We start from the raw sequence: 27,113 nt of genomic DNA, 5'->3' as shown, positions 1-27,113 counted from the left end.
GCAAATCCAAAATGCTAAAAGAAATTTATAGAAGATTGGGAGATGGAGAGCCTAGAAAAGGGACATCTGCACTGAATCTTAAAGAATCATTGAGTTGGGCGAGGTAAAATGGAGACAGAGTATTCAAACCAGAGGCAATGAGAAGGAAACAGGCAAAAATTTCATTTATTCCTGGAGGGACAGGAAACCTTAACGGCTCCCTGAACCAAATCCTGGCTGTACCACAGACTAGCAACTGTAAACTCTTGGTAAGTCATTTAACTTCCGTATAATTTTGGTTTATAACCTGCAAAATGACAGTAATAAAGTATGTATACGGTTATTGTGAAGATTCAGCGGGATTAGATAAAGCATTCACAATATCGAGCATAAGTCAGCATTCAATAAATGTTATCTTATTTACTCATAATTACTGTCGTTCAGTCTCTTACTATTTAATAAGCACCTGTTACAATCCAAATTCAGAAGCATAAAGACACAAAACCATTTTCAGAGAGCAAATTGTTCAGAATGGCTATAAGCAAGGGTATTTAGAGAACTATTAGAGAAGAAATTGGAGTGCTAGGCGCCAGAAGATGAAGGATTTTATGTGCCAGGCTAGAGGGCTGAACTTCCTCTTAAATTTAATGGGAAAGATATAGGATTTGCTTTTCAGGAAGAATACTCTCAAAACAGAATGAAGGATGGCGTCAAAGGGGACTAAATGAAAGAACATACACGTAAAACCAGGGCACTGAAATTAGACAGAATAAAATATGTAGATCTAAATAATATTTGGAAAGCAGAATCAACAGAACATAGTAAGTAACTGGAAACTGGATGCAAGAAAGGTCGGTGGCGACGGCATGAGAAGAAGCTGGTCGTGAGGTTCTGGTTTAGGCACCAGGGGAGCTCTAGCTCCCGGAAGAAGGGATGCAGGAGGGTCCGATGTGTGTGACTGTGCAGATATATACATGGGTGATGTGTGTACATGTGTGGGGGTGGGTATGGATATGTCTGTAAATACACACACATATAGAGACATATACACGTTTACATTTATATGGGTCTGGGTAAAGAGATATTTGGGACTCGTCATATATAAGTCATTCATACAGTTACGGTCTCACATAAGCAAACCCAGTGAGATAGTATGAGTTAGAGAAATAAAGGTCTAAGGATAAAGCTGAGAAGACTGTAGAGACCAGGCGAAGGCACGAGTAGTTATAAAGAACACTAAGGGAACTGCCCGGAGAAACAGATCACAGATAAAAAGAAATGAGAGGATCTTAAGAAGTATTAGTAGTCAACATGCCAATAAGTAAACAGACAAGAAAGGCATTTACGAAGAATCGAGGCAGGATTTTGCCCCGTTCACTATAAAACCATCCTCTCAGGAGAACCCAGGGTGCAAAGGATAATGACGGTGGCATGAAAGAGACTAGATTTAGAAGACATGAAGATGCCTTAACGTGAATGTTCGATTGGTGGCATTCTGGCAATTTGCTTATTTGTTCTGAAATAACTTCAGATTTACAGAAATGTTACAAAAAAAGAAGAAAGTTCCCACACAGCCTTCATCCAACTTCCCCAAATGCTAACACCTTCCATAACCATTGTACATTTATCAAAAACAAGAAATCAACACAGGTAGAATGCTATTAAGTAATCTTCAGACTACACCCAGGTTCCAGGTAAGAGATCTAAAAATAACGGCTTAAACCTTTGCAAAGCTGTGAGCTAAAGAACGATGGTGCTGTCAGAGCTGTGGACTAAAGAAGCGGTTTCTGGGATCCCTTCCAAAGTCATTATCTACAGAGGAGTTTACCCAAATGGAACCTGCCATCATCCGTCTAAGCTGTGTTTATTTCATGGCATCGTGGAATGTTAGAGCCGAAAGGTAGCCCAACTCGGTGACCTTCTAGTCTAACTCATGTTACAGATGCAGAAACTGAGGCCTAAGACGGTTAGAGAGTCAGCTGTCAGTGAAGACAGCCCATGACTGCCTAATCCAGAGACAGTAACAGATATTATTTTTATACAATGCCTAAATAATTTACATAGTAATAACTTCGGTAATTAATCATTTAAATAATGACGATAAAGCAAACTACCAGAACGTTCCCTTCAGAAGGTCCCTCCCTGTGTGCCCCTCCCTCTCCACAGAAAAGACCACAGTCCTTTCAGCTTACCCTTTCTTTCTAGTTTTATCACATAAACATTTCCCTAAATACTAAATTATTTAATTTTTCTTGCCGTTGAACATTGCATGAAGGACTCATCATATTAATTCTTCAGCGATTTGTTCCTTTCACTTAATTCGTTCATATTCAGTTGGGGGCAGCTCGTTCATTTACCTGCTATGTAGTGATCTCATGTATAAATATAAGAATTTATTCATTTCAATACTGAGGAATAACTAAGATTACTAACACTATTTTGCTATTATGAGCAGTTTTGGCAAATGATTTTCGGTACATAATTTAGAGTGAATTTACTGGGTCATAAGAAACTTGCATGTTTAACTTTAAGTGGTAGTGCCAAAGTGTTTTTTCTAAACAACTTGGGCAAATTTACACTCTCATAAACAGTTGAAACTTGGTGCCTGGCCGGCTCCAGGCCTTTACCAAAATTTGAGATTTTCTGATTTTTTTTAAATTGGGCCAATCTCGTGAGTATAAGGTGACATTTCATTGTTTTTACAAATGAGGTTTAGTACCTTGCATATCTTTATTAACCATTCAGAGTTCCTCATTCGAATGTGCTTATTCAAGTGTTTTGCACAATTATATTGGATGTTTTTTTTTTTACTGACATGTGGAAGTTTGTTTTCTTAATTCTAGATTCTAAACCCTTGGGTGGGTCATATGTATTGAAAATCAGGTGTCTTTTGATGACCCAAAGTTGTTACTTTCAATGAAGTCAAATTTATAAAGCTAGTCTTTTATGTCTTAAAAAAACATGTCTCTATCCTCCAAGTAATAAAAACAATGTCAGTTTGGTGTCTTCCTTTCTAAATCTTTATTTTTATTTATTTATTTTGGCTAAACGGTGTATGTATATGCTAGGAGTTCTAACGGTAATAGGTGGCACCTTTCTTAGAGGAAAACTTCTAGTGTTCCAATAGTAAGTACGATATTTGTTGAAAATATCTCTATTCATGACTTTTCTTTCTTTCTTCTTTCTTTCTTTTTAGTTTTTAATCGTGAATTTTATGAAAATTTTTTGCATCTGTTGAGATGATCTAATAATTTTTCTCCTATGATCAGCTAATGTAGTGAATTACATTCATGGATTTCCTAATGTGCAACTGCCATTTAATTTCTGCCATTTAATTTATTAATAATAAATGCAACTTGCTCATGAAGTAGTATCCTTTTTATACATTACTAGAATTCATTGCAAATATTTTATTTATTTTTTTGCATCTGTGGTCATGAATGAGACTGGCCTATAATGGTGTCTTCTCATGCTGTACTAGGTTTTGGAAAACTCTGTCAACAAGAAATTTAAATCCTTCCAGGTCTAGCTTCAAGTATCACTTTCTTAAGGGTCATAAAGTGACAACAAGTTGAAGAACATGGTCAATTGATGAATGTAAAACTATCCAAGTTGTCTGTATAATGGGTTCTACTTTGACCATTTTCATATTTTACCGTTAGCCTTTTTGACAAGTTAGACTCTAAAAACTCCTGCATAGATTTGTATTTTGTTAATGTAATTGCTCTAAAAACGAGGCAGACACTTTCAATTTACAGAGTTTCTACAAAGTGTTATGTACTGTGCTAACAGTGTATATGTATTAATTCATAAACCTTATCACATCTGTGTGAGGTAGGTGGTGATATATCTACTTAAAAGAAAAAGAAACAGATATTTATGAACAGCTATTAAGTGATAAAGCTAAGATTTAACCCAACTAAAAAATATGTGTTTTTTGTAACTACAAAGAAACAATTTACTGTATCTAAACTTTTTCCAACGAGAAGACTCTAGCTACAGAGTCTTATGGTCAAAGTGAAGCAATAAGTTAGATATTCTATCCATTCATTCAATCCTTGACCCCCCTATAACTTGATCTTCACAACTCATTTCTGACAATGGGAGGTAGTACTATCTCTTCTTGTCAGATAAAAATACAAAAAGGTATTGATACTGAATTCAACAAGCATGACCAGTTTGGATGACTAGTTCAGGACTGCACTTCAGCATTTGTAAACACTGTCACTTGATCCTCCTTCAATCTTGGGAAAGAACTTAGTCTATAGTGGAGCCTGCTAGGGAAATGGGGAATACAGGTCTAAGACTAACTAACCTACTCCATCTTTGGAAATTCACAAGACATCTTTGATCCTGAAACCCATCAGACCTGGTCTGCTCCTAAGGCTGTGTATTGGATAATGGAACCCTTTCTTGAAGGTAAATCTTTACATATTGGGAGACAGTTATATCTCCCCCAGATTATTTTTAAAACTTCTCCAGAATACAGATAATAGTATGGATTTGTCATCATCCGATTAAAATTACTTATGTAATCTGAAGGTTATTTCGAGGTATATGGTATCTTTCTCCTAACAGTTCAAAGAAATTTCTATTATAATAGATTGTCCCCTTCTCAAGGGCATTACTGATGTTTTATTCCTGTTTGTTTCCTGGCCCTGGGCACAGTTTGTGACACACTATAGCTCTTCATTAAGTACTGAATTCACATAGCTAACTTTACACTTAAAATTGTCATGTGGAATAAGAAAAGCAAGTGCTAAGAACTTAAGTTACATAAACAGAAACTAGACAAGCCTGAATTAAGAGACTTGCTATCGTCACACAATGAGATGAGCATCTAAACTTTCTGAATTCTGATGTTCAGCTAGTGCTTTCTGAAACAGCAATTACATTTTCTAAGCCCCAAATCAAGACACACAGTATGATTATGAATCTTTTCTGAATTTTGATTTATGATTATGAAAATTCTTGCAAAGCTTAAAAAGTTGCATATTTATGATTTTAATAAAGCGGATTACATTGGGACTGTCCTATAAAATGTATAGTTTGTTTACTGTACCAATGTACCATACCAACATAAGTCCTTAGACTGAGATGCCTCACATGAAACTAGCCATGTTGCTTTTTCTACTGTGTGTGATCGCTCTTCCTCAGAGAGACCATCAGCTTAGCACTTTCGATGAGGAATGTTTTAATAGCAAAGTTATTATTACGTAATATTTCTGCAGTGCCATGCCATAGATAGCTATAGAGCAACAAAAGAAAGAAAAAGTTCTTGAAATTCTAGAAAAGATATCACTCAGGGTTTAGACATAATTTAACAGTGATAAAAATGTGTTACGCGTTTCTGTTTCATTCCTATCATCTTCCATTACGGAAGGAAATGTAGAAGTCTGCTCTTACCTGCTTGAAAAGTTGGAGGTTAACTGCTGTTTCCAAGAACTGTTTCATTAGACTTGAGCGGTGCTTCACAAAACTCTCCTCACAGAAAGTGATGGGCTCACCCTGGATAGAAATAAAGAATTTCACGGGGTCAGGAGAAAGTCAGAGAGAACCAGTCTCTCCAAAGAGGCACATGGAGAGTCCAGAGAAGGTGTAAGACATAGAATCACCTTCAGCGTGCACAAGTCTAAAGGAGTCAAACAGACCCTTGCACAAAACAGCTGGATTTCAGGCTAGTAGCATCCCCTCTCCTGACGAGCCTCTACTGTGGCTTCCTAATCAAAGTTCCCTTGCGTTCCTAACAAAGGTGTAATATCATCAGATTGAACGATGAGTATTAAAAATAGCATGCATATCTGAAAAAGTCCAACAATTGAAAGTACCTCGTGCTTATGCCACTGTTTTTCTTTGGGGACAGCAGAGACGAGTACTTTATTTTAGTTATGGTAATGTGATTTCCTTACCAACTTTACTATTTCTAAAACGTCAATTTTCATCATAATAGGTAAATCACAGAGCACTACCTATATACCAGGGCACTGAGGTTTATTTGCTCAGAGTCATGTAAGTAGTGGGTCACAGGATGAGGATTGGGACCTAACCCCGTCTGGTGCTAGAGTCCATGATCTCATCCTCTAATTTAGTTAGCACATTAGTGTGATCTCACATTTTTGAATTCTTAAAAGTAGGTAACTTGCTGCTGGCTAAAACTGTACTGGTAAACTTGAAATTAATCGCTATTTTTAAAAAATTGATAACTAAAATTAATCACTAATTGTGTTTTTCAAATTCATTTTTGTTTTCATTGATGTTCAGTGATTTGAAAATGAATATGCCCTACCGTGGTCTGGATGACTGCTTTCCAGTCTTTTAAAGAATGAGACCCTGTAACTCTAGAATCTTGAAAGACTCCCCCATGTGTAATACGCATAGTGTGTACAGAACTATGAGCTCCATAATGCTGTAAGATACATGCGTATTTCAAGGAGATTAGCATGCAGCTTAGATATCTAGTCACCCTGAGACAGCAGCTGACCTGCCTGCACACTGCAGGACTCCTGCCAACAAGTCAGTGACTCCTTGGAATGGAAGAGCCACTGGCTGGGAACGAAGTCGGAAGTCAGTTTACAAAAAATATAACCCATTCACATTTGTTTCATGCTTCCTACTTGATGACAGGGTTTACACACCAATCCTGAAAGGTAGACAGGAAAGGTATAAAAATTCGCGTTTTACAAATAAGAAGCCTGGAGAGAGTCAGGAAGTGGGTCATGGTCACACAATTAGAAAATGATGGAATTCCTACTAGACAGCAGGTCTTAAAATCGTCTCTGGGTTTTTTTTTTTTTTTTTTTAACCCATTACAGCTTATTTATCTGGTCATGGAAAAGCAGTGTAACATACTTAACTAATAATTCAGATAGAGAAACAAATACATTTTGATTTCTATCTTTTAGGACCATCTAATAACTTGGCAACAATTCTATGTAATAATCATTGTTAGGGCATTAAAATAAGAAATGGCAAAATGAGCTGGGATATGCTAAACAGACGAGCCCACTTAGAAAAGTTATGAATCAGGAGGACAGTAAATCTCCAAATAAAGCAAAATTTTCAAGTTCTAATATTTTTAAACTTTCATTTTGTACTTGTCATTTCTAAACCCATTAATCTAACAAACCCAATTGTCTGGTTAATTTATTAATGATCTTAAGAAGATCGGGTAGTTACTTTAAAATACATTAACAGAACTCATTCATTAGTTAAAAGATAAGTACTCCAATTATAGAGAAGTAAGTAAGGTGATATGCAAAAGAATGGAGAAATATTAACTAAAGGTTACCAAAAGAACTACGACCAAAAAGTCAAGAAATCAGAGATTGAACACAATGTTTTAAAGCATATTATTCTGGACTTTAAAAGAACTTTGTGATACTTTTTTAAGGTGTACTATTAAAACGTTGCATTTTTTGTTCTGCTTTGATTTTGCCTCATTCCAAAGAACTATAAAGCAGCAGAGGAAAACAGTGCTGAAGTGACGCTTACAGGTTTGTATCGCAGTGCATCTCTGTAGGATCCGAACAAAGCAGCCTGTGCCCTAAGAAACGCCCGGGCCACCCCGTCTCCCGTCGCGGTGGACTGCTTCTTCAGCTTATTTTTCAGGGCCGAGACCTGCGTGACAGAGAGGAACAGTTAAATTAACACCTCAGAAATTGGTACAGCGAGGTACGAACCCAATCAGCAGGCAGACCACAGTGTCTGCAGGTCAGCCCCAAACTCATCCTCCTCCCCGGTAGCTTATCTTTTTAACTGCAGAGAGCACCTGCTGGTCTGTTAATTGAAAGGAAAGCAGGAGCCGATGGTAATGTGCTAATGCAAATTGCTCTATGCTCTCTTTTTTTCCCAAGGCCTCTTGACATAAATAAGCTTTAATTATTTTATGGTAAACTGCTTGTGAGCCACTTTTCTGCAGATTTTTAGCAATTACAACCTGTGTCTATTTGTTTTGAGCTGAAGCCGGTTGGGTGTCGCTCATCTCTGCTATATAAGGCTGTTTGTTACAGGTCCTCCAGGATCACTCACCATTTAATTTTATTTTTGGAAGCCGCATTTGCACATGCAATTTTCCAGTCACTTATTGAATAGTTTTCACCATTATTAGATAAAAAGGGGGGAGAGAAGTGAAAGTTACTGAGAACCTACCATGAGTAGAGAATTACATTATGCAAAATGTTATACTGTCTATTTAATTTTCACAGTCTTCTACGAAAGGCATTCATATTACCATTTATGAGTGAAGAAAGAAATAGGGGCTCAAAGATGTGAACCAATTCGCCCTCACTAGATAGCTAATAAGTGGCAAAACTGAGATTTAAACCCAGTCCTGTCCAGTTTTTTTCACCACCACATGCTGCGTTTGAGTTCAAGACCACCACCTTATGAACCAGTAATCAGATTAAGATATTAATGTGTTTAAAGCAAAGAAAAACTCATTATCTAGGGACTGGCATAATTTCAAAAGGCACCCAAATTTGTTATCATTTTTCGTACATTGCCCGTAAGTTCTGTGTATTTTAAAAAATGCGTATCATTTATGAACGGCCCTGACTTAGAGGATTATTTTGTAAGCGTGGCCGTGCCTCTGATGTGTACTCTTAGTTTGAAGGGGCAGTGATGTGACGTGCTCCTGTGCATCCCATCCCATTCACTTGATCAGTTCCTTTCTCACATAATAGAAAATGACTCCACACACTTGAAAAATAGTGATGCTCACGTACGTGGGGACATCAAGCCCTGTTGAAATGTCTGTTTTCTCAAGAAAAGGGACTTATGCGACCAAGTCTGGTTGGACTGTTCCCTTCACAGAGCATGCTTTATCCTTATGAAATGACCAGATAACAAAATAATGTCATCTCTCCTTTACAGATACAGATGCAAAGAAAGTCGGTTTTCTTTATGCGAGCGGTCCTGACTAACCTTGTAGATGATGATTGTAATTGAAGTGTCAACCTCATTAACAACCAAACTTTGAATAATGCTAATGAGAAATGAACACAGCATCAGAGGAAAGACCAGCTCTACAGGTGATAAACCTTCACAGGAGTGACATTTTCCAGTGTAAAGTCACACTTACTCTGATCTGATCAAAGGAAGAGAACCCCATTGGGTCCAATTATAGCCATAGTTTTGAGAAAATTATTGAGTTATAACGTTCATAATCTATGCAGAAAGGCCTTTGCAGGATAGGTCTTCTCCCCACAGCTGTGATCTTTTCAATTTATATCCAAGCTCCACAGATTCAGTTAAAAGTTTAGAGCCTAATTCATTTAGCTCACAAAGTGCATAGACCAGGACTCACTGAAGAGGAAGTTTTCATTATTAAAATCAAACTCAATTAATGCACATTTTTAGGTAACCCATACATTCAAACAATAAATACAGCGAAGGATGCAAATACAAATCTTCTGACTTAATGGCCTTCATTCTAATGTTTGTAATAACATTGAATTTTTTTAAGTTTCAAGTGTCTTTTAAGAAAAATCAATGGGAGTGAATATCAATATATGTACGTATTTAATTACTGCCTCCCCAAAAAGAGCTTATGATAGAAGGAGTATGATTCCAGTCTTTCAAAGTATTATAAAAAGTAAATGGTTGGGTAATTTTTAAATCTTACTTTAGGAAATAAAAAACATTTTTAAATGTCATGACTTCTACCTTTACAAAAGAAAATGCCTCGAAGTATATTTTCCTACAAAACATGAAATGAACAGTTCAGTTCTCCACAAATCAAGTGTTGTTAGGACAATCGTAACACATGCGCTCACAGAGAATGAGGCAAGTTGAACCCTTCCTAAGCCTCTATCTCCCCAACTCCATAATTGCTTAGTTGCTGCTCACGTTATCCAGGCTTTTAATCACATTGCCACAAGCCCTCCCTAACCAAATCACCAATATGTGCTCTTCACTTCCAAAAGTAGTCATTCAGAAACTCTGTAGAAACAGGAAAAGAAGGAAATACTTGTTTTAGAACTTGCTATCCAATACGGTAACCACTAGACACACAAGCACTTGAAATGTGACTAGTGCAAACTGAGATCAGCTGTCAGTGTAAAATATACACGGCATTTTGAAGACTCTGTATCAAAAGAAAAAGGTAAAATCGTCTCATTACTACATTGTATTTTGATGAAACAATAATATTTGGAATGTATTGGGTTAAACAAAAATATATTAAGAAAATTAATTTGACCCAGTTCTTTTTACTTTTTAATGTGGCTGCTAGAAAATTTCATATTGCGTCTGTGACTCATTCGGTTTCTAGCAGACGGTGCTGTTCTACAGACATGTGAGATGAAAGCAGCTGCCTAGCAAGACATACGGTTCCATCTTTCCTTCGCCTATTTTTACATGATTTCAGCTACACAACTGCACAGAGAGCTCCTTCTTGGCCTCTCTTGGTGGGCTTCCCCTGTCAGTAGACCTGCGGTTGTTGCTGTTTTGCCGAGACCGAAAGGGTGGCCGACGTAAGTGTTTCTGTGTGCACAAAGAATGTCAAACATCGCCTGAGAAAATGAAATGGTTTTCTAAAGTCCGTTGTAGATATAAGGCTATTGCTCTAATATAAAATGCCTGTCAGCCCTGCTGCCTGCTGTCCGTTAGGTCGCTGGGGTCAATTATCACCAGTTACCGCTGCCCTTTGCAGTGCTAATTAGCTTTTAGCAGTTTTTACCTCTAGAAACGGGGAAGTCTCTTGTTCACTTTTTCAATACTTGCTCTGGGAAATAGCATTTTCTGCTTTAAGTTACAAACTTGTAGGTTTAGTTACGCAATGAATATACATCTGCCCATGGAATCCTGAAGTTTACACTCACATATAACTCTGAATTCAGAAAAGCATCTGGGACCTTAGTCACGTGGCTATTATGGGATACTGAGGAAGTGTCAGTCTTTTCGTTTTTTTATTCTCAATTGCCAAGGGCTCCAGATTGCTTTAAAATTGACATTTCATTTTATCATATATTTCAGTCTGTAAATATTTTTCAAGTCTAATTAAGTACTACAATGGACCAAAAAACAAGTGAAACAGTGAAAAGAATTTCAGAAATAAAGATCAACTGACTGCTCTTAGAAATATTTAAACGCCTTTCATACACTGAGAGTTCAGGCCTCCAGGCAGCCATCGTGGGTGAAGTGATAACACGAGTAACATCACCACCAATTCTGCACTCTTACCCTCTCAGCACCAAAGTGACGCGGAATCACATGAGGAGATTACATGAAGAATCAGAGCAAACAGGTATAAATTAAAAGAATGCCGGCCACATGCTCACGTCTGAGTAATGGCTCAGTTAATGCAAAGGGGAGTCAGGAAAGCAATGAGCTGAGTTTTTCAGGGAAGTGCCACAATTTTTTCTTCACTTTTAGATGCATTCCTTCAGGAAAATTAAATTAACCACCATATAGCCAAAAATTTTAATTTCACTTTTAAGGATCACAAAGAGAACAACAAAGAACAGAAGGTGAAAATAAATGTTCAGAAATATTATTTGGATAACCTACACAACCTAAAACACGCTGAGGATGTTTTCCAACGTCTCCTTTTACACAACTGAACTGTACTCTAGAAACTACACATATTTAGAAAAACAGTTAAAGCTTCAAATAATCACCTGCTTTAGAGAAAACGTTCAAGTCTTTTATTCTCCTAGAAAACATGATATGGTTCTCATTTGAATCAGACATTAAATTCCTACACTTCTTTAATCCTTTGAATGTTCAGTTTATAGGAAACAAAATTAACCTTTCCCTCTTAATATAATTTTCTAACAAGCTTCTATTGAAGGATTAAAACAGTAACCTTTAACATTTATTAAATGAAAAGCATATGACCTCCTTGCTGGGTATCATTACCTTGCTTCTTTGTATGTTTAATTACCTATCAAAACCTAACTAATATGGTGTCATCTACAACTATTTTCCTTCCAGAGGCATCCTAAAATTTAAGACAACCAAAACTGCTCCTATGCCCACCTCAAGCGCAATGCCTCGCCATTGTCTCTAAAAGCGATGTCACTTCCATCCATCCAGTTGATCAAAAAGGAATCATGCAGGTCCTCTTCGAACTTCACCCCGTCATCTCCCACGTGCACTGTGTCACCAAGGCCTGTCAGGCCGACCTCTGACAGAGATTTCAAAGCTGCCCCCTCTTTTCTAAATTTCTATCACGACTGAGTTGCCCCTGCCACCTCTTACCTAGACAACCGCACATGGTCTCTCACCTGACTGTCCCCTTCATTTCCTCTACCCAGCGACCTGCAGAACCCAGAACCCAACATGATATTATCAGAAGGAACTGTGGGTCACACTCTTCCTCTCCCAGGAATTTCTGATAAAGCCCACAGCCCTTAACAAGAACGACAAGTCTCATAGGGCCTCACTCCCGCCTACCGTCCAACCTCATTTTGCAGAGCCCTCTTTTGTTCTCCTCACTCCAGCTAACCAGGACTTCTTTCCACTTCCTGAATTTGCCAACCTCGTCCCCGAGAACCTGTGTATGTGCTAGTCCCCTGCTTCCACGTTGCTTGGCTTATTCATACTCATCATTCAAGCCAATTCTGCACAGATGTTGTGACACCTTGAGGTGGTTGGGCCACCAAATGCTGATCTGAGTTTGTAGACTGGCAAAAATGGCATGTCAGCAGGGCTAAAATTATTTTCCCTTCAGCTTCCTTATGGCAGAGATGGCTGTCAGTACACCAACATCCACTCTCCCTTTCTTTGCTAATACAAATCCTAAAGCCTTGATTGGTGCTGGGTTAACCCCGTTATTTCCCAGCATCCCTTGGGGCTTGGTGTGGCCATGGGCTGGGCTCAGTCAAATGGAACGTTCAGTCTTCCTGTTCACTCAGCTCCTCGCACAGCGCAGGCTTATAGGAAGTGCTCAGTAAATGTTTTTTGCATGAAGAATGAATCATCTGGCCCAGGCACGCTTCCACATGAATTTTTCTCGGTAAGTGGATCAGAATATCTGTGATGTGGCCCACAAACACCATTCATTTAAATGTTCACCACCTCGTTATGATATCAGCAAGATTTGGGAACTCATATTGTGACAGTACTCACAATATTATGCAATATGAAGAAGTCAAGAACTTAGAGGGCTAGAAACAAAACTGGAAATCATTTTTAAAGCCAAAACCAAGGTCTTTATATTTTTAAATACGTATATATACACATATATGTATGTATGTATACCTATATGTTAGCAGTAAGAAGAGAGAAGTATGCTATTGAAATGATACAAAAAAAAAAAAAAGGACATTAGCAAAAAAGCCAGGAATTTAGTTGGAAATGAAAAGCCCTGAGAAAGTCAAAGGATTTCATGAACATTTAAACCACTAAGAGCAACAAACTATAAAATCAACTTTAAAATGGCCAAAGTACAGATATACAAAAGGGGAAATCACTAAAGCCTGGGTCACTGCCGTGGGGGGAACTGATTCAATTCAGAGAAAATAACAAAGATCTTTTAAATGGTGGGAAGCCCAGTTATTTAAGGTTTTTGAATTTTTGTTTTGTTTTGCTTTTGTATTTAAAGCTTATATTTAAGAAATACACACCAAGAAGAAAATAGTAGGAAAAATAGCACAATCTGTAATAGCTTACTTACAAACAACAAAAAAACCTTTTTACAAACAATCACATCTCTCACAATCATGATTTGCAAGAACGGTGAATTTCCACAGACACCCAAGGCGATGCAGAAGCATACCATGGTCTCTGGATGTTTTAAAAAGTACGTATTAAACATGCTTCCAGGTTTCTTCCTTTCATGACTATGAAAGTCAGATGAAAATATCCTTAGAAAATGTTCTAGGACAGAACACTAGACAGGGAATTTACAAAGCAACTTCTGTTACAAATGATAAAAGAAATGCAATCCGACTTCCCCTCACCAAGCGTTCACTGCCTGCCAGCTAGTCACAAAGGCCAGTGCCAGGCGGGTGGCTAGGGCAAGGCACATCCAGAGGCCTGAACTCCAACAGCTGGAGAGTGAAGGGAGGGTGTGACTGCAGCTCCAGAGGCTAAGCCAAAGCAGCAATTGTCTCCTCAGATGTACTCCGCTAAACTGAAATGATGTTCTCCAAATCACTCTAGAACCCCAACAAAAAAATCCTGTTCTCTTTCTAACCTGGCCACTTGAGACATTTCTGGGGACTCCATTTTTACTGTTAAACACAGTAAGGACTACAGCTCTGCTGTGGAAAACCTGAAACTAGTAGAATATTCTCTGGGGCCTTTGTTTGTCTTTATAACGTGCCTATGACAATTTAATACACTAAACTTTCGTGTTAAATAGCCAACGAATAAACAAACCTACTGACTATCTGCATAGTTGTGAGTTAAATTTGTTTATATACTTAATTTTTTAAAGCAAATTTTTAACATTCTCTGAAAAAGCCAATTCTTTTCCACACCTATTCCCAAATTAACTCACTTGAATGCAAATATCTAAAATTTTATTTAAAGTCAGAGTTTTGGGGGTTTTGTTTTTCTCCAGTTCTTTAGGCGTTGAATGGTTTTTGGTAATTCAGAGCAATCTGTGTCTTTCCTTTTCCTATCACAATAAATACCTATTCCTTCCTTGAAAGCCTCATTACAAGATGCATGGTATTTTAAATGACTCCATGTTAAAGTCAGGTCTCTTCAGTATTGTAGGAATTCTATGTGCTTGATACCAAACAGCATATTCCTATATATAATACACTGTGGTTTACAGTGAATTGTATAATATCTCTTTAAGCGTACTACATTTTCTACATACCCTCATAGCAGAAAACAGAAAAGCATTTTCCAATAGTATTAGATGTAAGATGAAAATGAATGTTTAAAACAGTGCTGAAAATCCCAATTTAAATGAAAGAGGTCATACTGATATTCTTTAACAAGATTAGAATGGACAGTGAGCTTCTGTAAGAATCTGAAAAGAGTTATTAATCACACTGTATACCACGCTTCTAGGAGAGTGTCCGTGGTCTGGTGGCTGGGGCATAAGTGTAAGGATCAAAATCTGTATGAACTAAAGCTCTAGAAACACTGCTAACAGTGTATTTTCTGTGCCTTCCTCTTATCTAAAATAGTGGTAACTATATTGGCCTGTCTCAGAGTATATTATTTTTTATAATCTAGAAAAATTATTTAAAGACAGTTAAGCAATATAGGTCAAATTCATGTTCCTAGCAATGAATATTCTAATGCATGCAACTTTTTCAGATGCCAATTCTAACCTGTTTTCATCTAGGAGAGTTAGTTTATAATTGTTTTAACTTAATAGTCACATGAAGACAGATTTCCTAAATCTCATTATAATTCTAATTAACTTAATTTTCCAACAAGTGGGTTGCCTTATTTATTTTTGAAATAGTAACAATTTTCCAAATTACTTTCAAAATGTTAATGATCATAAAAATTAAAATGAGCAGTAATAGCTTAGAAATACAACATTTTAAATTAGTGTGTAATTGAAACCAAATTTGTGTATATATTTGGAATGGGGGGTCTCAATAGTGCATTTTCTTAAATTAAAATGAACTCATTTGAGATTTCAAATGTTACATTTAATCAAACTGGTTCTTTTATTCCCACACATAAAAACATACCACAACAACATTAACTTCAATTGATACTGTTATAAAGTCCTAAAATTTACTTTTTTATTTTAAAAGATTCAAACTACATATGTTTGAAGGTATCCATATTTGGCTTAGTCAATAAAAAATAAAATCACAGTGTGTTCATAGGCAAAAAACTACAAAAGTGTATTTTAATGGATCTACTGCTTTTAAAAGTTATTCCATGTAATAATCAATATAGTTAACATCACTTCCAATAAAATTTGTGTTTTTTTTCTTTTAATGATCCAAATCTACAGTGAAATGATGAAATCGAAAAACAAGTGTTCTTGTCAGAAGACAGGAAGAGAGTTTTTTCCCCTCCCTTAAGGAAAACAAAGGATTCCTGAAAGCTTTGCCCTGATTTATTTTTCCAATTTTAAATACCTTAAGAGTAGCGGAACTGCTACTGGCATGGTAGTATTTCTAACAGTCAATAAATCTAAAATATTATGTGTGAATATTGGAATGAAGCCATTAAGAAGATTACAGCATGCAACACAGCAGAGGGTCCACAGGAAAAAAGACTAGTAATGCAGGACAAGTGTGACCGCTGACCTTTGAACAGCCAAGACCACTGGTCAAGCTGACACCATAATCGAGTGCACATGACAGAGAGGCATCTAGCCTGGAAGTATAATTTAAATGTTTTGGGGAATGATTTTAAAAGGCCCTCATTTAAATATCAGTTAATTTATTAAATAATCAAACAATACCAGTAGGACTATTTTTCAGCCTTCAAGTATATTTTATTACTTCAAATCACACACACAAAAAATCAGTAAGAGCATGTGTGATTTTAACATGCCTCATTTAAAACATTTATATTAATAATTATAGAAAGTATGACTTTGATACTTTATCATATTTCCTACAGAATTATAAGAGATCACTTTTGGAAAATTGATGATAAAGCTACATTTATCAGAGATAGTTAAACCAACACCTAAAGTATTTTTCAGAATATCACTATAACTTAAAACGTCCTCTACTGCCTTCCAGGAAACAGTCCAAGCTCTACTCCAGAGCTATTTCAATTTATTTATTCTTCAAATTTGTCTGTAAGTCTATGGCCCTTAACTGCAAGCATACATATAAAATAGTAGATCTACAGCACTTTGTAGTGACCCTTTTTATGCATATACTTTACTATTTCAGTTATGTCTAGTTAATTGTTGCTTATAAGATGGTCCCTGTTGTCATTTTATATATTTAAGCTTTTACATTTTGTGAGTATTGTTTAACTTCTTCATATATTTAAATAAATGTTTTAATATCAAACTAATGTTACTAGAAAGGTAGTACTTCTTAATTAAAAAAGAATCAGCAATCAAAACAATTACTATTAAAGATTTTCTCAAAGAAAGAATGAGCTATCATTAAAGCTGACCATAAAAATTTTAATGACACAGAAAAGCTGATTTCTTTCTCTTTTTTATCCCTTTCTTCTTCTTCTTCTTTCTTTTTTTTAATAAACAATCTTTTCTCCTTAGGGTATTAACAGTAGGAAATACATGCAGATAAGGAAAATATTTTTAAAAGTTGGGCCTTTATTTTCATAATTACTTCTCTATCCAATGAAGGACACTTTGATGGATTTCTAAACGAATAACTCTAACCATTTCTAGCAGCTTCTGCAAAATTTTTATAATGAGGCAATCTACTTATAATGAACCAAAAAGATAATATAATTCCTCACTGGCCTGGGTTTGGATTTGTTCGTACATCGCATTAATTCTACGATAGTAAGATAAAGTAGTTCAATTTAATTTGCTTCAAGGTCAGCAGGTCTTTTAGGTTATTTATGGGCATATATGCATGCCCTGATTTTGACTTTAAAATCATAGTTTTCCTATCACTAGCCATAAAAACAATCGAAGTTAGTATTACTATATTTTTTGTTTAAAGATTTTTAAATTCAATTTTTCAACCTCTCTAATAATGATTTCAAAATACTTGCACTATTACAGAAAATATATTCTGAAGGATTTTTTATTCCTAAATTTTAACATCCCTGAAACAACTGATATTTAAAGGAGTTATTTTAACTTAGAACTGTGTTATAAAGATATTTTTAAATAGCCATTGAAATATATACAGAAACAATATTAGTGTGCATTTTTGCCCGGTTCTAAGGAATATGAAGGCCAAAAAATGTACTTTTGGAGTCTATTTAACATGAAATACAGAATATATCCTATTATAAGCTGCAGACACACACATGCACACACACACAAACCCTCTGCGAGATCAAAGACCAGGAGAGAACTGGCACTTAATTTATCAGCCTTTACAGACAAAAGACAGTTTTCGTCATTTCAAAAGGATCAGATGTCTTTTATGACAAACTGGGTTTGCAGTTTAATTTACAAATAGAATTATAAGTAAGCAGTCTTTGCTCTGCCAAAGCAAATGACAAACCATGTAGGTTTTCATTCTCGAGGCCCTCAGCAGGATAGAAAAGATTAAAAATAAAACTGAAATAATTTAGAGAAAACAAATAAATGTTTCAGAAAGTTGAGGGAGATCAAAGCCAGAATTTTCTGACCCCAACTGTACAAGCATTTCTTATTATATTGACCAGTGCCATCAGATCATTAATTAAAAGGAATGGCGCTGGCAGGTGGCAGGGAAGCAAAGCCGATAATTGGCCCCCTTCTTCTTCTTCCTTCAAAAACTCTCATTCTTTTGCAAGACATGCCACTAGGCAGACAGAAATGCCTACTTTGTAAGATAATGATTAAGATGAGATGAAGAGACGTACGTTTAAAGAACCTCTGCCTAATGAATGCACCGAGCTTTTTAATTATGATCCCACTTTTACAATGAGGAGTATGATGGTCCATTCAACATCTCCTCAACTGCCAAAAGGTAAAAATATTCAATGCAGAATCTACACTGATTCCTCTCACACCCCCTGCACACACTCAACCCCTGGATTTCAGAATTTTAAAAAGTGGGGAAAATAACTCTTGGTAATTCAAGGGCCCAGGAGAAAACAGACATATACATATATCCATATATTCACCACAAAATAGCCTTCAGACTTACCACGTCACTCGGGAGATTGTTCAAGTCGTTAAATGGTGATTCTAACGTGTTTGTGTCCACATTTAACATGACCACATCCTCCAATGATTTATTTTTCACTCTCTGTTTGAAAAACACAATCATGAATAAACATCTTAGTATATTTTCTTTCCAAAATCTAATGAGCTTAGAAATGTAGAGAAAATTATCTTAATGCATTAGCCTTGGGGAAAGAAAAAAGGAAAATCCGACATTATGAAAGAATATAAACAACTTTGCCTTATAAGAAAAACAGTTTGGATACAACCATTCAAAAAGATTGGGTAAACATGCTTAAAATAGAATGTGTGTTCATCAAGACATATTGATTTAGTTTGAAGATATACAATATAATTTAACTACCAAAGAGATAATTACAACAAAGACTTACAAAATTGGCACAGCTACATTAAACTGTAAAAATTTCTATCCATTAAATTTTATCAATTGAATTTCAATCTTATGATACAGGAACTTGTGTCTAGTTCTATATCTATTTTTAGCATAAATCATATTGCAGGGCTAACATAAAACTGACTGAAGTTTCCATTAATAAATATGTTCTCTATGTTTCCATTTCTGTTTGGTATAAGTTTATGATGAGGACTGAAAGATGAAAACAACGACACAGAGGGCAATACTACGGAATTTATTGTGAGTAATATTTATCACCTGAATTTCAATAGAAAAGATCAAATGTAATAGCCTATCAGATTAACTATTTGACTTATTTGTCTTATTTGTTTGACAGCTTAGTCAACTGGTCAAATTATCTCAAGATGTGGACAAATGATAGTGAATTACAATTTCATGAAATATTTCATCCTTAAAGAAAGGAAACAGTTACTGTTTTTCTTATTTAAATAATATGTATACTTAAATCACATAATTCAATTAGTCTTATTTAAATAATAGCAAATAGTGTTACTCCTTCATGTAAAAAAGGTGCTCATTAATGAATGTATCCACCCACTCAGAATTCCATAATTGCATAGGTCAACTAGCAATAAGTCATTTAATTTCAGAGAAATATTTTTAAAATTGACATTCTAGAATAACAGCCATTTTTTGAGAATTGTTCCTTAAATACCTTACATTTTAAATTGGCCAAACAAATTATTTTTGTTTTAAGTTGGTCAAGTCTAAAATTTCTCTGATTCATTTAGAATTTCAAGTCTCTGTATATTAGGTAGAATTTTAAATTTGCTGAAGAAATGGTAGTCTTTAGTAGGAAATTTATGTGTTAAGAAATCTATAATGTCTATGTAGAATATGGATTCTCAGGGGGACAGATGATTCTAAAAATCTGTCTTATAATTCTAAAGTGAGACTCAGAACATGGTCGTTTCTAAGAAATTAACAGAATCACTTATAATAGTGATGCTATTGTAAAAACATTTATAAATAAACTCATTTCACTTCCTTTTCATGTGTATACATATATAAATAAACAAGGTTTACATACATAAATATGTGGTTATCTAGAAATTATAGCATAATGACAAAAACAACATATTTTATAAGCAAGATATATTTATACTAATGGCATTTGTGTGGGAAAACTATGTCATAATTTTGATTTCCATTTTCATTTCTAAGTTGTCCTTTTAACATAAACTGTAAAATTAATCCAGAAACCTGATGTATGCTTTGAAGAGATGAAATGAGTTCGCCTAAATAGCTTAGAATTATGGCTATGTGACCCCAAAAGGTTTTGTAAGGACACTAACAAAAACTCTGAATAAAGGAAATCAGTATTAATATGAAATGTATACTTTTTTCAAATTGCTCTTAGTTTTAAAAGGTCTGATAGAGCTGAAAATTAAATTTTGTTCAAGGAACCACTCAGGAATGGAAAAGGTGTTCATTTCAATAAATCAATACACTGAGACCACCAAAATGAGAACAATTTTATAATTTTTTAAAAAGAAAGAAAACACTATGTACAATAATTTAAATCTTTTTTTTTCATTTGGATTAATGTCAGCATTTTTTCTATGTTTGCCATCCAAACTAGGCTCTAGCTTTTTTGTTTTAATAAATAGAAGTGGAAAGTCACATGGCATATAAAATGCTCTCTCTCTCTCTCTCTTTCACATTTTTATATCATAAAACTCATAAATTTGATTAAATGAGGAAAGAGTAAGAAAATGTGAAAAGAGAATTTGCCTTTTTCTTTGAAAATAATAAAAAATATTAGGACAGTCTTATTAAGAACAGCAGGCAGGTGGGAAAGGTGGTGTTTCCTACACCCTCTGCCTAGAGGCCTCCCGTGCAGTGCAGGGCTACAGACGAGCCTCACGCACATTAATGCAAGGAAAGTGGATGTGGCAGCTGTCACGTGATCTTATGGAATTGGGTCAATATTTTATTTAGAATCCATTGTATGTTAAACAATATAACCCTCACATTTGTAGCCTCTACTAATTTATTCCTAATCAAGTACAGGCCGTAGTCAGCTCTGAGTTCATCTCTAATGTCTAGTTTGCAGGGAGAATAAAATGCCCTTATCCTTATTTTAGAAGCAAATTTGCATTTTCAAGAGAGCTTTCTAGCCACCTTTTACTCATGATTACATAAAAACAATTAAAAGAAAAATTTTAAAGAGTGTTATTTCATGTCTTCAAATAATTATGTTTAGAAGTCTCCGGGAACTGATGAAATGTGTTGAAGCTCTCTTCACTGAGAGAGAATAAAAGAATATTTTGATTTTTCCTAAAAGAAAAAAATTAGTTGTAATTGTAGCTAAACAAAATGTACACAATTACTCAGTTCAGTCTCACATATAAAAATATGTAAATAGCTATATCTACATCATGATGATAATACCATTTATATAAAATAAAGCACAAAAGATCAAGATTTTAGTGTAAAATAATATCTGACATAATGACATACTCATCATAAGAATGGAATTGCAGGATGTGTATCATCTTGTAACAGATTAAGGAGAAAGTTACTAACTGGTACCCAGCTACTTGAAAGACATTCCTGAAGTTCCTATTATACTTCCTCATTCACTATTAAACCAAATAAAGCTGACTATTAGGACAGTTTGGTTAGCCCAGAGTATGTAGGTACAGAGACTTCAGCCAATCCAATCATGGTTCTAAACACTCTCATTCAGTGACAGGAGACAATTTAAGGTTAGAATGGACTATTTCCCCAAGACAAGATTCCTTGCTTTAAGGAATAAATAATTCTGAAATTTGCTCCTTAACCATTTAAGTACTGATTTTTTTTCTATAGGTGCCCAATAAATATGTGATAAATTTAATTGAATATGTAAAATATACACCCCTTCTTACAATCATTTAGAAAAGCTGAACCATAGTTTCAAAAGTTGATATAGAATCATTATAGAAAAAGAAAATATAACAACAGGTACAATCAACAACTTTAAATATTTTCCATCTGTGTAACTATATTGTAAAATTTACGTATTCTATTAGGTACATTAAATAAACAAAGACATATGCACTAATATCAAAACCAAATTTGATGACTTTTTTGAAACCATACCAACCAACCTTTTACGAGATTGTGGAATATGTTAGATTTTGCACAAAGTCAAACTACTGATGACTAAAATACCAGTCACATATTCCACAATCTAATAACAGGTTAAATACCTATTCATTCATGTTGTATTTACACAGATTGTCTTTACTGTAAGTACCTTGACATGAAAGAACAAGTTTTCGAAAAGCTAACAAAATGTAAAGAGTCATAATGGTATCCAACCCAGAATTCAATATTAAAATCAAATTAAACCTCCTAAAGAAACTCATTGAAATGTATTCATTTTTAAAGGTTAAATAAATAAAAACATTGCCCTAGCATTTTGCAAAAAGAAAGAAAAATGACCAAAAGCAGAGCACATGTACAAGTCCCTAAGTCAGGATTCCTAGAGGACCATGGCTCTCCATAAGGGATCCTCAGTTTGAAAAGTATCAGCAGGATCGTCCTTGATCAACAAAGTGACGACTGATGGCAGATACAGTGACAGCAACTGATAAAGAAAACCAAATCTAACTCACATAGGTTGCTCATTAGAGAGTAAGTGAAGGTACAAAATGCACCACCAGCAAAAACAGAATTGTACTTGAATAAAACCGAAATCGGCCAGCATAACGATGCCACGTGACAGACCTGTGTCTATTGGTTTGACCCAAGTCTTTTGTGTATGTTACTAGATGCTAACCTTATAAGAAGTCCTCTCCGGAAATCTCACTGATTTCAAATTCAAGATGTTGCAAGTTCAAGGTTTGTTACTACAGTGATGATTCCAGTGACAAAAAAAATCATTTTGGAATGAGGTGATGACTGCAGAAAAATGACTGTATTTTAAGTCCCTAATAGGACTGAAAATTTAAAAAAAAAAATTAAAGTTATATTCTAATTAAAAATTGCACAGTTGGTACATTAAAACTGTATTTTGAGAAAGCACATTGATAAACTGGATCATAGTAAGTTTGCAAAATAAAAACATTTTCCCTCTATGACTCATAATTACATAAATTCTGACTTTCAAAATACAGATCTGAAAAAGAAATAAGATATGAAAGATCCTAAGTACCACAAAGAAAGTTGTTCGTCAAGGACTTAAGTTTTTAGTCTTTAAAACTTACCATGTGACTCTACCAAATCTAACCTATTTTAATAGGCGTCATGCCATTGAAGGAGGTCATTTAGCATATGAATTAAAATGAAATTATTTCCATGTTACCTTTTTGAAAATTATCATGTAAGTATAATATGAAACTAGTCATTGCTTTCTACCAGTCACCTATTATTCTTTCAAAGCACACCTGTTTTAACTATTAGTTTTATGAATTAATTTATCACTGTCATGTCTGGCAGATAGATACTCACCTCTATGAGGCTGGAATGTACTCCAATCAGGTATGGCATTGGGGCACTAGATTAAAAGATATATATTCATATAGTTCATTAGAACTGAAACAACAATAGAAGCAATTCAGTATGCTTAAAAAATTAAATTTATTAAATGCACAGTTCTAACAGAGCTTATAATAGATATTTTAAATTATTCTATACATAAAATTCAAATTTAATCGTACAGGCTATTAATAGGTTCAAATTAAGATTGATTTACATAAAAATCACAAAGTCATTTCTAACTAAAACCAGAGATGTGGATGCCTAAAACAACTTTTTTATTAAGAATCTTAGGGTCTAGACCATAACCTGAGGTGACTCTTTCCCACATATTTCGTATCAAATATATCCTAAATAATGATCAAATTTATTCACATTTCTTTTGCACACCTTTTATTATTCAATTAGATTCTTATTTCTATGATTTTCTTAATATATCATCAATTCATACCTGCTATGTCACCCAAATTTTTTGAGTCAGTCAGGACTAAACCTTCACTGAGAGCTACTGTGTGCCAGGCATTGTTTGGGAACTAGACGTACAAAAGACAAACAAATTCCTCCCCTACGGTTATCATTTTGCTTCCGTGCTATCTTTCCACCTATGTACCTTGCCTTTTATTTCAACTTTAATGCATTCATATTTATCCCACTTCCACTTCTGTTAAAATTCTTTTTCATAAATTAAAAAATATTCAAATAAATTTAAGAATGATATTAAATTAATTAAGTCAACACAAAATATCTAGGGCACACCAGGTGCCAAGACCTGATCTAGGGCCTTGGATACAATAATACAATAATAAACAATATAGACAGAATATACGGATTGTCGATCTCAGACTCTAACAGAAAATAAAGACATTAAGTAACTTCTATAACATCAAATCAGACTCACTAGTAACTTCAAAAATATTTCTCATTAAATCCGAGAAGGAAATTATTCAACTTGACATTTCAAAATTAACATACTATTTAACAAGAAAACATGCGCAGATGTCTACAAAGTGATAGAAGATACGCAAATAGTTTTTTAAAAATAAAACATTTTTGACATTCCTTTTGTAGACATCTTTGTTATATTTAATGCAAACCTTTTCTGTTAATGAAAACAGATCATCTTCTTTCTCAAAGGATTTGCATAATTTTCCAAACGTCGCTGTCATTATTGGGACAGAGCTGTCCAAACTCCTGTGACTCCACTTGGCTTCTGAGACCAGCAATGCCTGAAACTTAACAGGCACCTTGACACATCCAGTGTTCAAAGCGACCTCAAACACTTCCAGATACGTAAGGATGGCTTTAACTTACATCCAGAATTCACAAAAAAAGACAATGGTGTAAGTTCTTAAGTTACTTCTCATTAGCCTGTCCATTACCTCTTATTATTCTAGATTCTAATTCTCAGTTGTTTGCCCTTTGTAACTGCGTGCCTTCCCATTTTTATTTTATTTTTTTATGCAACAGACCATCTAGAACTGATCTAATATTCTGGATACTTCATTTGACTGAAGGTTGAGAACTATTTATAGGCTTTGATAATCTTAAGACCTAACAGATTTTTCTGCCTTGGAAAAGAAGCAAGAGGAATAAATGGGCACTACTCTACCTGCACTTAAATAAGGGAAGGCTGGTTACTTCCCTAACTCAAGTTCTCATCTCTGGAATCCCTTCTGGGACTCAGTGGAAGACATAAAATACATGTCACTAACTATTCTGGGCTCTCACAAAGGGGGTTCAGGCAACTCACAAAACAGGGTAGGCGACTCCCACGATCTGAAATATGTGAAGTCCTCCCCACACTGAAAATGGTGTAAAATTATTATAGCTACCCATGCCAACTTCCGGTTTGCAAATCTACACAAAAGATTTATAATGGAGAGAGCCCATGCTATCTCAAATCGCAAAGCACATGTTAATAAAATGAGTGCTAATCAAAATATTTAAGCCTTCTGAAAATAATAATTATTACGTCCATTTTACAGATGTTGGAGAACACTGAGTGGATTAGAACCAAAAGTCTGAAGTCCTGTGGAATACATTTTACTTGATGAAAGCTAGTTATCTCTTGAAATGTAAACAATATAGAAATTATTAAATTAGAAATTATGAAACTAGACTAAAAATTCAGTGACAATCTCCTGTGCCTGAACATAATGACGAAGAAACTGAAACTTTTTCTGTGGGATCACTGGGTATCTCTACATGTTTTTATCTCACCAATTTCTAACAAAATCCCAAACATACAGGTGTTAGAACTGCAAACATTATTAATTGAGAGCATAATTTCCTAAAATAATTATGATGTTTTGCAGAATTTTGATTTAATTAAGTAGTTGTTTCTTTCTCATGAAAACTGGGTTGTGCACATCCTAATATTAAATCAGCCAAATCTCATGAAAAATAATTTTGCAAACCTAGCTGAAATCTCCTAATTAGATCAGTGCGTTAATAAGTCAGGAAGACCTCCTTGGTGACACAGATGTTTTATCATCCATGTGCAAAACTGCCCTAGATCTTTCTGTCATTGAAGTTATTTTGCAAAGATAGGATACAGAAAGTTCCACTATGATTGCTTCTTTTTTGATAGCAAATAATCTTCATTCAAAAATAATTACTATGTAATAGCCTTTTTTTTTTTTTTAGGTTTCCTTACAGAGACCACCAATGGGTTTGACTAACAGCAGTCTATTAACAACTTAGGGTAGTCTAAATAACTTAATTTCCCCTTTATTTTTAAAAAATCTATTCTCTTAGAAGTTAAATCTTCTCCTTTCGTGGAAAAAAGAATCAGATATACAGCCTAAAACTAAAAAGTGAATCAACCATTCTGGAACAAGTAATGAATGATTCTAATTTTACTGGTACTAGAGTCACACCACCTCCCATGTGTTGAAAGACTCACAGTGGTTAACAGCGTCTGACAACATCACAGACTCGCCACATTAAAGTACCTTTTTTATGGTAGTAAGAATGCCTAACAGGAGATCTGCCTACGTAACAAGATTTCAAGTCTCCAATACAGTATTGCTACCTACAAGCACAAATTTGTACAGCAGAGCTCTAGAACTCAGACTGCAGGACAGACTGCAGATGATGTCACTTCGTCCCAGTAGCCACCTTCCTCAGTGTCCCCGTCCATGTTCCTTTTATACCCCCCTGACATAAACCTCACAGTATTACTCTGTGCTGTGCATTTGCGCATGTGCGCGTGTGTGTGTGTGTGTGTGTGTGTGTGTGTTTGTGTGTGAATTTCTTCCTATCTTTGGATCCTGCAAGAGCAGAAACAAAGTCTTAGTCTTTACATCACATACTCAGGGCCTGGCAAAGAATGTGGAGTTCACCAAATGTTTGATGTACAAATGGATTGATGAATGAATGAAGGATGAGCTAGCAAATTAGCAAGGCTCTATCAGTGGCCCAAGATGCGATGTCTGCCCACGGTCACCAGATGGCATCGCGGCTCTCCACGATCTGTGCCACACCAGACACCAGGTACACAAGCAGTGATCCTTCCAGGAGCTAGGAGGACCTCAGAATTGG

General features: G+C 35.2%; 1 protein-coding gene across 6 annotated transcripts in view; it reads right to left on the bottom strand.

Annotated features, from left to right (window-relative positions):
* Positions 1-27,113, bottom strand: part of DENND1B (DENN domain containing 1B) — a 182,410-nt gene that overhangs the window by 46,069 nt on the left and 109,228 nt on the right. For all 6 annotated transcript variants that reach the window (XM_033099525.1, XM_033099523.1, XM_033099527.1 and 3 more), the window contains 4 exons: positions 23,544-23,589; positions 18,651-18,752; positions 7,471-7,596; positions 5,386-5,487 (listed from right to left, as the gene is read on the bottom strand). In XM_033099525.1, the coding sequence (XP_032955416.1) occupies positions 5,386-5,487; positions 7,471-7,596; positions 18,651-18,752; positions 23,544-23,589 (376 nt within the window). The remainder of the gene's footprint in view (positions 1-5,385; positions 5,488-7,470; positions 7,597-18,650; positions 18,753-23,543; positions 23,590-27,113) is intronic.

This window comes from Rhinolophus ferrumequinum, chromosome 27 (genome assembly GCF_004115265.2).
Source record: "Rhinolophus ferrumequinum isolate MPI-CBG mRhiFer1 chromosome 27, mRhiFer1_v1.p, whole genome shotgun sequence".
Classification (NCBI taxonomy): Eukaryota; Metazoa; Chordata; class Mammalia; order Chiroptera; family Rhinolophidae; genus Rhinolophus; species Rhinolophus ferrumequinum.
The sequence above is the reverse complement of the archived record's forward strand: the minus strand, read 5'-3'. Positions and strand labels throughout refer to the sequence as shown.